Genomic DNA, 17,396 nt, shown 5'->3' with positions numbered 1-17,396 from the left:
CACACCACATTCACACCACAGACACATACATAATATACCACACACACCACAAACATACACACCACAGACACACAATATACCACACACACCACACACACACAACATACACACCACACACATACAATATACCACACACACAACATACACACCACAGACACACAATATACCACACACACCACATTCACACCACAGACACATACATAATATACCACACACACCACAAACATACACACCACAGACACACACACAATATACCACACACACCACACACAAACATACACACCACAGACACACACAATATACCACACACACCACACACAAAACATACACACCACAGCCACACAATATACCACACACACCACATACACACCACATACACATACATAATATGCCACACACACCACACACACACAATATACCACACACACCACACACACAACTTACACACCACACACACAATATACCACACACACACAACATACACATCACGCACACAATATACCACACACACCACACACATACAACACCACACACACACAATATACACATCACACACACAACATACCACACACACCACACACAACATACACACCACACACAATATACCACACACACCACACACACAATATACCACACACACCACATACACACCACACAATATACTACACATACCACACATACACACCTTAGCACACACGTACCACACACTATATACCACACATCACAACACACACAGTACAAGCACCACAGACACCCTGTAACACACACACAATTTATCGCACACAACATACCACACATATCAACACAACACAAACACAACATGCCACACACAACATACCCCAGGCACACAATGCACCTTGGACAACTCAGCACACTTAACACACTAAACACAACGGGAGCGAAGTGGAGATCAGGGGCCCTGGTCAGGGTTTAGCGACTGCGGATGGAGACAGATGCCCTGAGCAGGGGAGCGGAGGCGGCGCTCTTGGCAGCCTCGCCTCCTGTGAGTCCTGCCGCGCTGTGAGCATTTACAGGTACTCTTGAATTAATGAGTAATCGCATTGGCGGCTCTTACGGACAGACAGTACAGCCGCTAGTGGACGGAATTCTCCAGAATAACAGCACCTGAGTCTGGCCGCGGCCTGGTCAGCATGCGCAGCCCTGGGCCTGGCTGGCGGCTGAACCGGCCTGAGGGAGGGTGCAGCCGGGCCTCCGGCTGCACTTCCCCATGCCCGTCCTTTCCTGGGGCGTCCCTGCCCCACGTGCACACCACACACACAACCCCCCGCCGACCCCCAACACGTGTCCCCCCGGCCGCTGCTGTTCTTCGTGGTGTGGGCCACCTGCGCGCCTTACATGTACGTGAAGGAGGGCAGCGCCGTGTGCCCTGCGGTCGGTGTCTGCACTCAGCATCGTTTGGGCATCGTCCTTCCTGGCACATGAGGGGCGGCCTCTTCCCTCACCACGCACATACTTCCGTTCCACAGACACCCGCGCTTCCTCTTGTTTTCTCCGCCATGTGCATTTAGGTGGTTTCCAGTCTCTCTCAGCTGCCAATGACCGGCCCCGCAGGCCTCAGGCTCCCCAAAGGCACAGGTAACTGGCAGGGTCCCCGGTTTCTCCCTCACAGAGGGGTCCATCTCTCTGACCAGATTCTGCAGAGCGTCTGAGTCTCAGGACCACCTCCTGTCTCCGGCACCTGGAGAATGTCCACCCGCCCCACCCCGGGTACCTGGCACAGAGCACAACTTGGCAAAGAGGAATACTGTGAAATACTTATGGCTGGGGTTCCAGGAAGAGTCAGGGGAGTGAGTGCTGCGTCGTCTGGTGTCGACCACCAAGACGGGGTGGGAACACTGACGGAGCAAGCTGCTGCGTGGGGATGGAGCTCCTGAGAATTTTAATTTCTCAGATCTTTGTGCTGTTGTTACAAAAGCAGCAGACCGTGCATCAACAGAGAAATTCCGGAGTTATGTAGTCAACTTCATGATCTTGCGAGGAGAGGATCAGACCAGAGACAAAGCTGTGTTCGATCAACTGCTTCCTGGCAGAAGAATCAATCGCGAGGGGAAATAAAAATGCAACTAGAGGAGCACCAGCCTGGTAAATTTTGAGAAAGAATATAGAATTAAAAATTATGTGAAATATGGTGTGACCCCCAAATACATCCAGAGCTAGGAATGTGGAGGAAAACTCGAGCGTCCTAGGGGATGCATTAATTAGAGCCCAGCAGATTACGGTTTTGCAGAGAAAAAGCAGAGAAGGAACATCCTGCTTTGCTTCAAAAAGGCTGATCAAAGATGGGCAGGCAGGCAAGGAAAGCTCTGTCCTGGAAGAGAGAAGAGAGGAGGGAAGCAAACAAGTCATCCTTCTTCATTTGAAGCTTGAAGGGGAAAAGATAAGGAGAGAGAAACGCATGGAGATCCCAGCAGAAAGGGGGATTAAAGAGGAAACAGCTCTTGAATGGAGGGAATGAAGTGCAACGTGGAAAACAGGTCATAAAAACGAGTGCCGCCATAGAGCTTATCCTTCCTTTGAAAGGACTCCAAGTCAAACGGGAAGTTCGGGCCATAAGTTAGTTTTGTACCATATCATGCGTCTCCCCAAGATGCCCAGCCCTCGTTAGCACAGTGTCCGCGCAGTGTTCATGGTTCTCCTGGTCTCTGTTGTTGCTCTCGCTGCTTCGTGCCTCGGCCCTGCTCCTGCGTCCCTAAGCCCACGAGCATCCCCATGAGCACCAGATGCCCTTGACACTGTCATGCATGGGTACCATGTTCCAGTGATGCGGAGAGAATTCTGCCCCTGTCCCAGAGGAGCTTAGCCGCTGTGTTTTGTAATGGGACAGACGTCCAGTCCTGGCTCGCTCCTGCCAGGGCATCCCAATAGCCATGTCCCTGTGTCCTGATCTGATTCACAAACACCACATTGCTGTCCCCTTCCAGCTCCCTGGTTAGAGCGTGAGATCCTTAGTGGGGAAGAGCCTGTCTCTCACCGTTTCTTCCTCTTCGCTTGCTCCACCTCCGAGCTTCTGCTTGGAAATCTGGCATAAGGACTCTTGGGGGCTCACAATTTTGGAATGAGCCAAGAGTTTTCCCATCCCCTGCGGGCATGGTGGTTAAAACGAGGCTTAATTTCTTAGGGAATCACCTGTGCTTTGATCGACTTAAGGGAAGCATTCACGTAACAGATGAGGAAACTGGTATCTAGAGTTGTAAACTAGGTATTCGTTGTAATGACAACTTCATTTTTAAGTGGAGTTTAGGATACCTGAGCACGAGGTGTACACGCACTCACACCTACACACTCACGCTTTTACATGTGCTCTTGCACACAGGCGCACACGCACAGACACACACACACACACCCCAAGGGTGATGACAAACAGGCTATGTCATACTTTACTCTTTGCCATCATCACAATTTCTGCTTTCAGCAGGGCAGGGACAGGTGTTAGTGCCACTGCTTTACAGAGCAGCTGAGGCTCGGTCACCAGGAGCCTGGTCCTGATGCTGCAGCTCGGAGCTACGGGTGCTCACGGCAAAGGATGCTGTCACCCCCTTCCTAGTCACAGCTGCTGTCACAGGTGAGAGGCATCTCGTGCATTGACACCAAGCCTTGGCACGTTCTCGTGCGACGCTCCCTAAGCTGTGTGCAGGTGTTACATTCCTCAGATTATGGTTGAGGAAGCAAAGCCTGGGAAAGTGGCTTCCCCAGAGTGCCTCAGCTGTAATGGGCAAAACTCCATCTCCAACCCAAGTCTGGCTGACTCCCTTGTTCCGTATTTGCTCCACTAGATCTTTGGCGCAACTTGGATCCAACCTTCTTTTTCAGCCCCATCGTCCTCTACCCTGAGGAACCCCTCCCCCATTCCAGCCCCCACTATTTTCTACATGTTTCCGGAACATGCCCTACACGTGTCTCACTGCCTTTATCCCTGCTGTGTCTTGGCCTGGGACACACTCCTCTCCCCATCTCTCAGTGGCTTTGGAAGGTTCACTCTCCCACCAAGGCCCAAATCAAATGATGCCTCCTCCACGAAGCCCACCCTGGCCTCCCAGCCACTCCTTGCCATGCGGCTCAACCCTGCCTCGCCTGTTCCATCACAGGCAGCCCTGGCTTCCGCAGCACAGTGCCTGTAGCATAGCAGGCGCTTCCTAGAGATTTGTTCACTCCCCTGGGTTAAGGCGCCCGTCCTGCTTTGGCTCACTTACAGTCGATTACTGTACCTTGTGCTTTCACTACCCTGCTGTAAGGACCTTCAGAATAGGGAACACGTCTGATAAGCTCTCAGCACTGGCCTTAGATGTGGGAGACGGCACAAGATGCTTTTAAAAATTCAATGAAATAAAAATACTCAGATGCCAGGTTATTTGGTACCTGAATAAGTCCACACGTTGCTGTGTTCCTTTAATGTCTTGCATTGATTTTAATTATGTAACATAAAGTTTACTGCACCAAGTTTTATATAATGAGATCAAATATAACACAAAATGCAGGAATACTTCTTGCTCCACTACACTATTGAAAAGTAGTCAATCAACTTACTTTTCAAAGGGTAGAATTGACCAGTGTTATGGTCCATGGAATCAAAAATACCATTATAATGAAAGTAATCATTTGTAATTTAGCGATCAGGGCCATCACAACCATCATTTTTTAAAAAAGAAAGGAAAAGTTCTGCTTTGATGCAGTGTTGATATTTATAATTTAACAAACACATTGAATTGATCCATTTGAAGACATTGACCAGAAATCTCAGCTGAGAAAGTGAAAAAAGGATCTTAGGAGGAAAACAAGTCAGAGGGAGTGAGGTGAGTGCTGGGAAATGAGCCTCAGCCCTCCTGAGGGACTGGCCACGTCCAAGGATGCCGAGGAGTTGCCCGCCATCCTCCCTGGTACCTCTCAGCTGGACTTGGGTGTTCGCTGATCTGGGTGGATGTGGGTTTTCCAGATGTCACAGCTCAACCTAAATGGCCCATGGCAAAGTGCTCTAAGGGGCCAAAAAGTCAGGCACGTGGAGATAAACTTGCCTTTGCTGTCCTGTCTGCTAGGAAAGCAGGGCCCTGGGCCCACCCTAGCACTGTCTAGAACCTGGCACGTTATAGGTGCTCAATAAACATTGGTGGAATATATGTGCCCTCCCCGAGCCATCAAGTGGTCAGTGAAACTTAATCCCAGCCAGTTCAAATTTTAAAAAAATCTTTCAAGTGTAGTAGATCACGTTAAGAAAGAAATTAGCTTAGAGTGGGAGGTGAAGTTAATTTGACCTTGACCTCTGTTCTGTGACCTTCTGCTCCCCTAGCTTCTATCGGGCTGGGCTCGGCTGGCTCCCCTCCACCCCGCAGGCCACGCCACCTCTGGTGAGGGCTCTCCTTCTCCCTTCCTCTTCCTCCATGGAGATATTCATTCTGTCATCCTGTGTAAACATCTGTGGGAACCACAGCTGCGTTTGGAGCCCTTCTGCACCATCTCCAAGGCTGCTCTGGTCCCCCCCCTGAAGGACCCCCAAGGTCAATCTCAGTTCTCCCAGGCTCTTCTCTCATTCAAAATTCAGAATGTCCAAATCCCAACTCCCTGGTCCCCAGACTGGCCCCCCACCCCCGAACTCTTTTCCATTCAAGGTCCAGCCCATCCCAGGCTCCTAGCTTGGCCCCCGGGGGGATCTCTGATAAGCTCTGGCAGTCACCAGCCCCTCCCACGCCCACCCCTTACAGCATCTCCCTCATCCATCTCCCCTTCCCCATTCCCCCGTCACCACCCCAGAGCAGCCCTCCCTCCCTCCAGGATTTTCAAATTGCGTCGCACCCATGCTTCCTCCACCCTTCCCTTCCCTTCCCATCCATCTTACACATTCCAGAAGGTCGTGTTTCAAAAACACTGCTCGAACATAAGTCCCGCCACCCTCTGCACTCAAAACCACACGGCTCCCCACGGCCTACATGTCAGAGCCCCTGTTCACCCACGTGCTTGTGCAACAGTGTTTCCACGGGTGTTTAGACATCACCTCCTCACACACTGATCACTGCAGCCAGACATCATTTTAATAGGAGGAAGCAAGTTCCGTGAAGTAGTTGTACACAAAACCACACGGGAAACTCGGCAGAAGGGCCCAGGGAATCCTGCAGGGAGGTATGGCTAACCTGGACCTCAGAGGTTATGCTTCAGCCTGGAAGCCTCTGCCCGAGGGCTGCCCGGGAACGGTGGGAGCCTTTGGGTGAAGACGTGGCCCCAAAGCAGCTGCATCCCGCAGGCCAGAGGGGTGGCTGCCACCGGTTACAAGGCAAGGAGCCGGTGGATTTGATAGAGGTCCCGGGATGGAGGTGGGGAAAGGCAGAAGAAGAGGGGCCAGCAAGAGACAAGTCCCAGCAGTTGGGAGCTGGAAGTGCATAGAAGACGCAACATTGTCTTCTGCGCAAAGCGTGTGCAGCACGGTGGGTGACGAGGCCACAGGTGCAGCCCGAGGTCTAAAGCCAACGTGAGCGCCTTGCCTGGCATCGACCACCGCCCAGGTCCAGTGCCCGCCCTCCTCCTGTGGCCCCGCTATCCTTCGGCACGTCTCCGTTTCAGCCGCAGTGTTTCTTTCTGAGCACACGCTGACCTTTCTCTCCCTGCACTCTTGCTTCTTCGAGGCCGTTCACCTGGCCCCTGAGCTCCCCACACCTGCAGGTCCCCCCCATCCTCCAGAACTCCCTTCAAGGCCCCCGTTTCACATGGGCTGTTTGTCAACCATTCCTAGGTCAGCGCTGGGCTAACTGCCCAGCCTCTGGGCAGCTCTGAGTTTCTCTGGCATTTTGCACTTGGAATTCAGCTGCGCCCACCCTGGCACGAGTCCTCGGTGACTCAGGAGAGGGGCTGACCATCCAGAGTGGCCAAAGACAAGGGAGCAGGCTTCGGAGCGAGCTCCGTCTGCGGAGTCCTGGCTCTGCCGCTGACCAGCTGTGTGCCTGTGTTGGTTTCCTAGGGCTGCCGTAACAAATGACCGCAAACTGGGGGGCTTTAAGGCAACAGAAATGTCTTCTCTCGCAGTTCTGGAGGCCAGAAGCCTGAAATCAAGGTGTTGGCAGGGTTGGTTCCTTTTGGAGGTTCTGAGGGAGAGTCCATGCATGCCTCCCTCCTGGTTCCTGGCAGTCCTCAGCGTTCCTGGCCTTGTGGCCGCATCCCTCCAATCTCTGCCTCTGTCCACAGGGCCTTCGCCCCTGTGTGTCTGTGTCTTCTCTTTTTTCTGTCTCTTATGGGGACACATGTCATTGAATTGAGGGCCCACCCTAAATCCAGGATAATCTTATCTTGATATCCTCCACTGAATCACACCTGCAAACCACTGCCCCCTGTTGTTTTTTTGTTTTTTGCTGCTCCACGCGGCACGTGGGATCTTAGTTCCCCATCCAGGGGATCGAACCTTCGCCGCCTGTATTGGAAGCATGGGAATCTTAACCACCGGACTGGTGGGGAAGTCCCCTCCCCCTTTTTGAAGGTTTATATTCACAGGTAACGGGAATGAAGACTTGGATATATCTTTTGGGGAAGCACAGAGACCATGGGCTCTCGTCATTGGCTTCCTCTTAATGAAAGGGGCTCATCATACCTGCTTTAGAGGACTGCTGTAAATATTAGAGAAAACAGGCTACAAGAGCCTGGTTCATGGCGGCAGGGAAGGGGAAGGAGTGACTGCTAAGGGTACAGGGTTTGCTTTAGGGGTGATGAAAACATTCTGGAATTAGACGGTGGTGATGTTTGTACAACTCAGTGAATATACTAAAAAACCATTGAATCGCATGCTTTGAAAGAGCGAACTTAATGCTTGGTGAATTATTTCTCAATAGAGCTGTTACTTCTAGAAAGGAGCCTGGCTCAGGGTAACCATCAGTCGTAGCTGCTATTATTATTATTGATATGCCAGTAATAGCTATTCTTTTTTTTTTAACATCTTTATTGGAGTATAATTGCTTTACATTGTTGTGTTAGTTGCTGCTGTATAACAAAGTGAATCAGCTACGTGTAGACACATGTCCCCAGATCCCCTCCCTCTTGCAGCTCCCTCCTACCCTCCCTATCTCGCCCCTCTAGGTGGTCACAAAGCACTGAGCTGAGCTCCCTGTGTTATGCGGCTGCTTCCCTCTAGCTATCTGTTTTACATTTGGTAGTGTATATATGTCAGTATCACTCTCTCACCTCTCCCAGCTTCCCCTTCCCCCTCCCCGTGTCCTCAAGTCCATTCTCTACATCTGCGTCTTTATTCCTGACCTAACCCCTGGGTTCTTCAGAACCATTTTTTTTTTAGATTCCATATATGTGTTGGCATATGGTAGTAATAGCTACCCTTCACATTTTTTATAACAGTTTGTTTTACCTCTTTGGTCATGTCTCCCAAACCTGATTATGAATTACATTTGAAATGGGAACCATAGGTGAGATGCCTTTATGGGTTCCGTGGGAGCTAGCCTGGTGCTCTGCGCGTAGCAGGGGAGAATGAATATTTGTTTTGATTATACATGAGTAGTTCCCATGGGAATTACTTATTGAAAATAAACCTGATGGTGCTACCGTGTTCACTAATACTGCTGCCATCACTGTGTATCAAACACAGATGAGGTGGGATACCGCTTTTACCCGTGAGCTCCTTCCAAAAAGGACTGAAATTAAATTTCATGCCAACTGCATCTCTAACACGATTGGCAGCACAGTTTTGAGCCCCAAAGTCTATTTCCAAGAAAATTCAGTTAGCAATTGAACACAGAATCAGCAAGGTTAATTCCCATTTTTGAATCGTCATCTGATTACAGGTCATCAGAATCCATGTGCCACTACCCTGCTGGCCTGGGAGTAGAAAGAAAGATCATATGAAGAACAACGCCATTCAGCTGTGTTATTGCCTGACTCACGATTGCTTTGGAGATTAAAAACTGAATTTCGAGAAGGACAGAAACTTATCTTGAGGAAGTGTAGGTCCCCTGAGTTATCACTTTGAAAGCTAAGAAAATAGTAAATCTATTTAATATTTAAGCCGTTAAAATTTTAATAGATTCCTCTTTGTTTCCATTGAAGGAAAAACAATAGGGTTTTGAAATTTAAAGTAAGCCTGCCTGTTTTCAAAGCAGCAGCTCCATTTCTTCGGCCCCTTCCCCTTTGACTTCTTCCTCTGTCACAGTCATCCCTGTTTCGGGCCCTACAACCCTCTCAAGACAGCATGGAGGGAGGGAGGCAGGCAGGAGAGCGCAGGGGCTGAACATCTCAAGCCTCGGATACCTGGGTGGAGACGGGGTCCCACCTGTACCTCCAGCTACCTGTGTGCCCTCGACAGCAGGGAAGATGACCCGAGCTGTGCTCTATGGGGATCCACTGAGCCTGGATCCTAGGCAGAGTGCCATGAGGGGTGACCCTCGTCATCTCCAACCGCCCCTCTCTTCTGCGTCTCCCATTCACCACCACTCACTGCCCCGGAAGTTGGCCTCATCCTCCCCTCATAAGGGCCAGTCCGGTGTTCTCCAGATCCTCTTAATCTCCCCATAGAGAAGATACCCACAGTCTTCATCTTTCCCAAACATTGGCAACTGTCTTCTAACCTCTCTGCCCCTGCTCTACCAGTGGGAAGAGAACCCCACTTTCAAAGTCTGCTGGATTTAAATTCCACACTCTGGGATACTTCCAACTCCAAGTTAACAGCTAAATACCTACGACATTCAACTTAAATTACATTCGCTTATCTAGTTTGGGGCCAGAAAGGGCTGTGAGAACATCAAATTTTCACATCTCAGAAACCCCGAATCCTTGAATTTTGTGTCCACTGTGGTTTCCAGCAATCTCTAGAGCTAAATGATTAATTATACACAAGACAGTCCAAAGCAATTATTTAATTAAGATGTATTATAGGCTGCCAATTGTTTGGAGCAAAGGGAAAGGCTTCACCCCAGTTTCTCAACATCTGGCCTTTGGATGACTTAAAAGATAAAAGGAGATACCAGAACATTTTTATGACTGAGTAACAATTTCTAGAAATTTTCCATTAAGTAGAAAATCTTTTTCGGTCATGTGCTTCTCATGATTAGAACTTGGTGACAGATTTTACTGTAAGTGTTCAGCTTATTGAAATCCAATGCAAAATAGAAAATGTTGCAATGCAAAATGAAATGTCGGTGTCATTTTCTTCTTAGGGCAGGAAAGTCAGCTTTCTAGCCAATCTCTCTTTTCCCCTCAAGGGTATTCATTTTCCACTTTACCCTGGCCTTTTTTTTTTAAAGATCTTTTTCTTAATTTAGGGTTTTTCAAAATCAACTTTAATAAACAAAAATGTCCTACTACCCATTCTAAACTGAGAAATCTAAGTTTTAGTTCATAAAGAACTTTTCAAAGAAAAACATACAAGCCACCCCAGAGCTGATGACCAAAGTCCTGTCTATATGAATAGACCTACTTGGAGATACATGAAGACTGTAGTTTGGGGGGTTGGGAGTAGGGGGCCAGGGTGTAGAAGAGAACAGCTGTATGTAATGACTTTTAATCAATCTGTGGGATTTGAAAATAGTCAAAACTTCTCAGTTACGCCAAACCACACTGGCTCCCCCATCTCTGAACAGTTAAGTGTCGCGATTATTGGTAACACACAGCTTAACTCTCCAGTGTTTTCCAGCTGCCCCGTGTGTCTGCGCGATCTTCTCAGTTAGGCTGTGGTCATCCTGGACATGATCTTGCTGTTTCTTTCACTGCCTGTAACACTTCACAAAACAGGGCTAGTGGAGTAAACCAGCTGAATAATAATGAACTGATCAGCTTGGATGGGTTCACCGGTTGCGTTCACAATAAGTATTTGCCAAATCAAGCCTTTTCCTTCCATACTATTTGTTGTCCCATTAAAATTTAAGAACGATTAAATAGTCACCTATAAATGGGCCATCAATAAGCATTGGATGAGTGAATGGCTGAACAAATGAGCAATAGTGGATGTTATAGGAGCACCTTTCAGGCTCCATCCTTTGGAAACAAGCTCAGATCGTCTGAAAGAAACTGGTGGAGCGCCCGACGTTTTCAGCTGTTTCTTGAGGACTAAGCTCTTTCTTTTTTTTTTTTTTTTTTTTTTTTTTGTGGTACGCGGGCCTCTCACTGTTGTGGCCTCTCCCGTTGCGGAGCACAGGCTCCGGATGCGCAGGCTCAGCGGCCATGGCTCACAGGCCCATCTGCTCCGCAGCACGTGGGATCTTCCTGGACTGGGATACGAACCCGTGTGCCCTGCATCAGCAGGCGGACTCTCAACCACTGCGCCACCAGGGAAGCCCTAAGCTATTTCTTAAATCCTTGGAACTGATGCCCCAAAACCTGGAGCCCACGGACCTCATCCATAGTCCTGAATCTCCTGAAATTTTCTGCAAAATACTGTGGATCTACGTCGATGTGAATTCTTCTGGGGAGAGTATAAGGAGGCTCATGTCCCAAAAAAGGTTGAGTCACTGTGTTAGAAGCATCTATTTACAATCAGATGAATTTTGCATGAAAATTGTATGCATTTATGATTGCGGTCAACTTGATCAATAACAGAAGTTGCTAGATGTGTGGGAACTCTCGGAGCTGCTAGTTTACTGTTACCCAAGTTCTCATTTCTCTAAAGAAAAAACTGATTTCAACATCAAGAAGAGCCTTTTTAAGTTAAAGTACTTCTTATTCCACACTGGAAAAGAGAAAGGAAAACCAGTGTGTAGGCCGATGTTCCCCCATCACTTAAAGAAACTGACATGGCTCATTTCCAGGAAGGAGGACACAGCCTACTGGAGCTCTGTCCTGCTCCAGAGTTCAGACATGCCTTGGGATCCATGGCATAAGGCCACCTCTGTCTCTGCAAGTTAAAATATTTAGCAAATGTGTCCTTTTTTTTTTTTTACATCTTTATTGGAATATAATTGCTTTGCATTGTTGTGTTACTTGCTGCTGTATAACAAAGTGAATCAGCTATACGTATACATATGTCCCCATATCCCCTCCCTCTTACGTCTGCCTCCCACCCTCCCTATCCCACCCCTCTAGGTGGTCACAAAGCACCGAGCTGATCTCCCTGTGCTATGCAGCTGCTTCCCACTAGCTATCTATTTTACATTTGGTAGTGTGTATATGTCCATGCCACTCTCTCACTTCGTCCCAGCTTACCCTTCCCCCTCCCCGTGTCCTCAAGTCCATTCTCTACGTCTGCATCTTTATTCCTGTCCTGCCCCTAGGTTCTTCAGAACCATTCATTTTTTAGATTACATATATATGTGTTAGCATACGGTATTTGTTTTTCTCTTTCTGACTTACTTCACTCTGTATGACAGACTCTAGGTCCATCCACCTCACTACAAATAACTCAATTTCGTTTCTTTTTATGGCTGAGTAATATTCCATTGTATATATGTGCCACATCCTCTTTATCCATTCATCGTTGATGGACATTTAGGTTGCTTCCATGTCCTGGCTATTTTTAGTAATGCTGCAATGAACATTGTGGTACATGACTCTTTTTGAATTATGGTTTTCTCGGGTTATATGCCCAGTACTCCCACAAATTAACTAAGTAAAATACCAAAAAAAAGCATACTTTTCTTTAATTCTTTTTTTTCGAAGTATAGTTGATTTACAATGTTGTGTTAGTTTCTGTTGTACAGCAAAGTGATTTGGTTTTATGTAAATATATATATAAATTATATATATTATATATATGTTATTTTTCAGATTCTTTTCCATTATAGGTTATTACGAGATAATGAATATTGTTCCCTGTTCTATACAGTAGGACCTTGTCATTTATCTGTACTGTATATAGTAGTGTGTATCTGCTAATCCCAAACTCCTAATTTATCCCTCCCAATCCCTTAGCCTTTGATAACCGTAAGTTCAAAAAAAGCATAGGTTTATACTTAACCGTATTTCAGAATCCTTTCAACTATTTAGGAAATTTAGTTGATCAGGATGAATAATTCAGGTGTAGGAATTTTCCTTTAAAAAAAAAAAAAAAAAAAGATTTCCCCCCTGAATCATGTCTGCTGATCCAGATCTAGTTATTTTCTAAGTGTCCCCAGCAGTATATCCTTGAGAAGTAAAAACAAGCAAACGAAAACCGTGACGACTAAACACAGTCGATTCTTTACCATAAAATATTTGAAACAAAAAACTTCGCAGACTTGGTTTTCAAAAGATTTGCAAAAATAAATCAATGCAAACATATGGCACAGGAATGTCCTTTCTAATTCAGACCTGAGAATATAAATAAATTGGTATTTCTCCTTTTATTCTCTGAAGAAGAACTGGGTTTTAGCCACGAACAAGAAACTGCCCTTAAAAGTTACCTAATTTTTCTTCTTTCTTTTTCAACAGGGGACTTATTACATTTGAAAATAAAACCTACATTTTGGAGCCAATGAAAAATGAAACCAACAGATACAAACTCTTCCCAGTGGAGAACCTGCAGAGCACCTGGGGACCCTGTGGATCAAACACAACGGGCCTCGCTATGCATGACAGGCTCCCACCGCCCTCCCAGACCTGGACAAGAAGGGTAGGAGGGAAACCCCACGTGGTGTCTCTGGGGAGCTGGGGGCTCCAGCTAGGGACACCCACTGCTAGGCCGTCTGGAGAACTTTTGCCATTTGTGTCTGAGGGCTGGAGTTATTACCCAGTTTACCTGGAGGTGGTTGCTATGATGTGGGCAGAACATAATCCGACACTGAAAGCTCCGTCGTTGTATTAAACGTCAGCCTCAGACTCATTAACCTATGCTGGGTGGAGTTGAGCTCAGAGGATACAAAATCACGTCTCCGGTGAGAACCTTCTGGGCCTAGACCCAGGAGTCTGCCCCACCATTGGGCCCCTCCATGGTACACAGAACTGAACCGGAACCTCCACACCCTTGGGCAGCTCTCCCCTCTACAGGAAGAGACAGACAATATGGAGTTTTTACCAACGCAAAATTAGGGTCTTCAGAATAAGACCCTATAATTAGGGTCTTCATTAGGATTTGCACAGCATTCCCTGCCACTGCCCACTCGCCTGCCCTGGGTCTTGGTCCAGCAGTGTGGCTGAGGGGTGGTGTTTACCCCCAGTCCCTACTAGGGGGCGCCTGTCCCACTCCCCTCGAGGGGTCTCTGCTTCCTGGCCACCTGCCCCTGGGTCTGCTCATCACAGGTCTTCCCTTCTGCTGCAGGACTGGAGAGAGTAGTTGCCCTAATGGAGTCTGGACCACAGATGTCCCCCCCGACTAAGAGGTCCCCCCCTGGTGCAGCACCAGGAAACCTGCACCCCGAATGGCTGCCTGACCCTTTTACATCAGTATCACGTGGGCTCCACAGACCACAGCAGAACTCTTAAAAAGGAGTAAGGGTAGCCACATCTGGCTGGAGGCCCTGAACTCAAAAGACTACAACCCGATAGGAAGTTATAGACGACTTCCTGATTTTTCATCTCTATCTTTCCTGTTCTTCTGTTGACAAGAAATGAAGAATTCCTAGATATGATGTCACTTAACGACGTGCTTACATTTGATGGTCTGGGGGCATGTTTTCAAGGTTCCATTTGACACCCTTTGTCCTTCCTGACTTTAATTTGAGCGTTACACTGCTTACCACTCAACACTTCATAAATATTGTGCCTCTTTTTATTCCTAATCATTTTTCTCAATTCAGACAGTAAACGTTATCCTAAGCGATTTCTTCTCCTTCTTAAAATTTTCCTCCTACCTGTGGAGAGGTGTGTGTTCCCCTAACCTGCTTTTAACTGAACTGCTTTAGGACTTTTCATTTTAACTTTACATTCATTCTTTCCATCCTGATTCCAGCTATATGACCCTAACTTCCTCTGTTTGTTAACATGCTCCCAAGGTTTTCTGCAGCAGGTGCTTGCAACCTCTTTTTTTCTTGTTTTTCCCCATCACACCCCGTCAGGCACTGTGGCTGACTTTGACGTTGACACTCAGTAGTGGGGGCTGAATCTCAATCCCCGAGAAAAGGACTTGAAAAGTGCCCCCACCTCCACCATCAGCAGCAGCTTGACAGAATCTCCTTCCTGCTCTCCTCCCCTGAGCCATCTTAGAGTGACAGATTTAAGAGACGGAATCCCAAAGACCGGCCTCTGTGGTCCCAGGGCATGTTTGTTTCACGCTTACTCTTGCCTTTGATTCCAGACCTCAGATAAGATGTGATGAGGCCGTAGCTTTCACAGTCATAAACAAGTAGAACATTTGCATTCTGTTTTCCAGGCATCTTGATTTGAGTACCTTGTTGATCACACGTTATCCACCTTGTGCGATGTATAACTTGACAGTTTAAACGGCACTCAAATATGTTTGCCATCTCATTTGGAAGTCAGTCCTGACTTGGTCAGGCCTTGCCAGCCATATTTTAATTCTTTAACTAAGCTTACAGCTCCCTAGAACTAGGATTGGCACAGTAATTTCCAGTCATTTTGACGTGTAGAGAGATGGAGAAAACCTGAATAACAATGTTGTTTTGTTAATTATGATATGCAAGTGTAAATGAACCTTTAAATTGTAAAGGGGAGGCATTGCATGCACTTCAACACCGTTCTCAATATTCCTCTCCAGAAATAGTCGGGATTGTTTTTACGGAAGAGAAAATGTCTCTGACTTAAAGCACATCTATTGTGAAAACAATACAAAAAACAATTTTCAAATAAGTGGAATATGTGAGAATGGAAATTATACACAAGACAGTTTGGGGCAGTACCTTTGGGAAATATGAAAGGGAAATACTCATGTTCTATGCCCCTTACCTGCCAGACTTAACACTGCCTTTATTTATACTCAAAAATCAGTGTAACTGCATCGAACTCATCTAGTTTATGCACTGCAGCAACTGCATTTGCTTTTTCCCAGCATTTTTCTGCCCCTACTAAATGTTAACTATTGCACAGATTGGCTTGCAGACTGAGATTTTTCTGCAGATGTGTGTGTTTTTCTTCGACGAGCAGCAGGAATAAATCTGCACTCGGGGTATGCACTGGCTATAAGATAAGCTTGAGCTATTGTTTGTCATTTTTACAAGGCTTTACATTAGATTTTAGTGAGAACCCAAGTTGCTTCTGGAAGGGTGCCTGCAGTCACAGGGCTTCCTCGCCGGTTCCCTCCTCTGCAGCTTTTCAAGTCCAGCCTGCAGAGCCCCAGCCACTCAGCCCTCCTGTGACTGATCCCTCCCTGTCCATCAGCTGTTCCTTCAAAAATGCAAACGAATTTTAACAGAAGCCTGAGCCGACTCTAAAGAAGGTGAAGGCCATAAATCTGCTACTGGAGAAAAATCACATAATACATCCCGAAGGCAAATGTAAATTACTTTTGAATTATCCTCTCCAGGGATTATCTGGGCTATTGTTCCCCTCCACCAGTATGTATAATTAGGAGTCAAATGTAAAAGTCAGTGCCTTCTCTAGAAAGCCACGTTTGCTTGGGCTACTGAGTTCAAATAGGACATCTGGTCAGGGAGACCCCATAGTTTCCTCAAAGGCAGCCACTCTGAAATGAACCAGGGCTGTTGCTTTTGGGTTTCTAGACAGGCTGCCATATTGGTTTAACAGAAGTCACAGTAGTGATGGTGGGAGTAGTGTTAACAGTAATGTGTATTTTCTGTAGAGTCTAGTAATAGTTGAATATCTGCAATTGGCCAGAACCACTGGACAACTTGTTAATTAGAGCAGACATGTTTAATTTTTCTCTAATATAACCACCCTCACCTCTGTACCACCTCTAAGAGGCCATACATACCAAGTTCCTTTACTGCCTCGGTCGTTCTTAAATCTTGGTGGATAACAGAGCCAGCACTGCTATTGCTTCCTTGGCCCTGAGCTCTGAGCATCTCTCAGTGTGAACCGAGGTTCCAAAATATCCAGGTGTGGATTCCTATTGACTTGTATCGACTGAAACTCTAGATGAGTAAATAACAGCTCTCACTTCTGCCGCTGGCGTTTTAGACTCAATTTCAATACTTTGCATCTGTCCCCATTAACATTCAGTTCATCAGATTCAGCCCATTCTTCCAGCATTTGTCTCGTTTGCTTGCTGGTTCTGCAGCCTGTGTTATTAGCCAGACCTCAGAGGCTGTACCCCACGCAGATATGATCTGTGCGCTTGGTCCCCATGCAAATCGTTGGTAAGGATGGTAGAGATGACCTTTCACAGCAGAGACAGGACTCAGTTCATACCTATTCATAAAGTGGCCTTAGAGGCAAGGCACGGAGCCTGGCTTGAGCCAACGATGATCTTTCTTTACTCAGAGGAAGTTAAACCAAACTTCTGATTCATCAAACTTGCTGTCTGTGGAAATGGTCCTGGTTGCATTGTTATTGTTTTGTTGTTGTTATCGTTTGCTTAAAACATCCAACTTGAATCTGTTTGCCTGTCTCCATCCTTACAGCCTCAAACTGTTACCTGC

General features: G+C 47.0%; 1 protein-coding gene across 1 annotated transcript in view; it reads left to right on the top strand.

The window, feature by feature from the left end:
• Window positions 1-17,396, top strand: part of ADAM12 (ADAM metallopeptidase domain 12) — a 387,388-nt gene that overhangs the window by 267,509 nt on the left and 102,483 nt on the right. Inside the window, exon 6 of the mRNA XM_004265717.3 lies at window positions 13,336-13,516. Coding sequence (XP_004265765.1) covers window positions 13,336-13,516 — 181 coding nt within the window. The remainder of the gene's footprint in view (window positions 1-13,335; window positions 13,517-17,396) is intronic.

This window comes from Orcinus orca, chromosome 14 (assembly GCF_937001465.1).
Source record: "Orcinus orca chromosome 14, mOrcOrc1.1, whole genome shotgun sequence".
Taxonomy (NCBI): domain Eukaryota; kingdom Metazoa; phylum Chordata; class Mammalia; order Artiodactyla; family Delphinidae; genus Orcinus; species Orcinus orca.
This window is presented reverse-complemented; position numbering and strand designations above follow the sequence as displayed.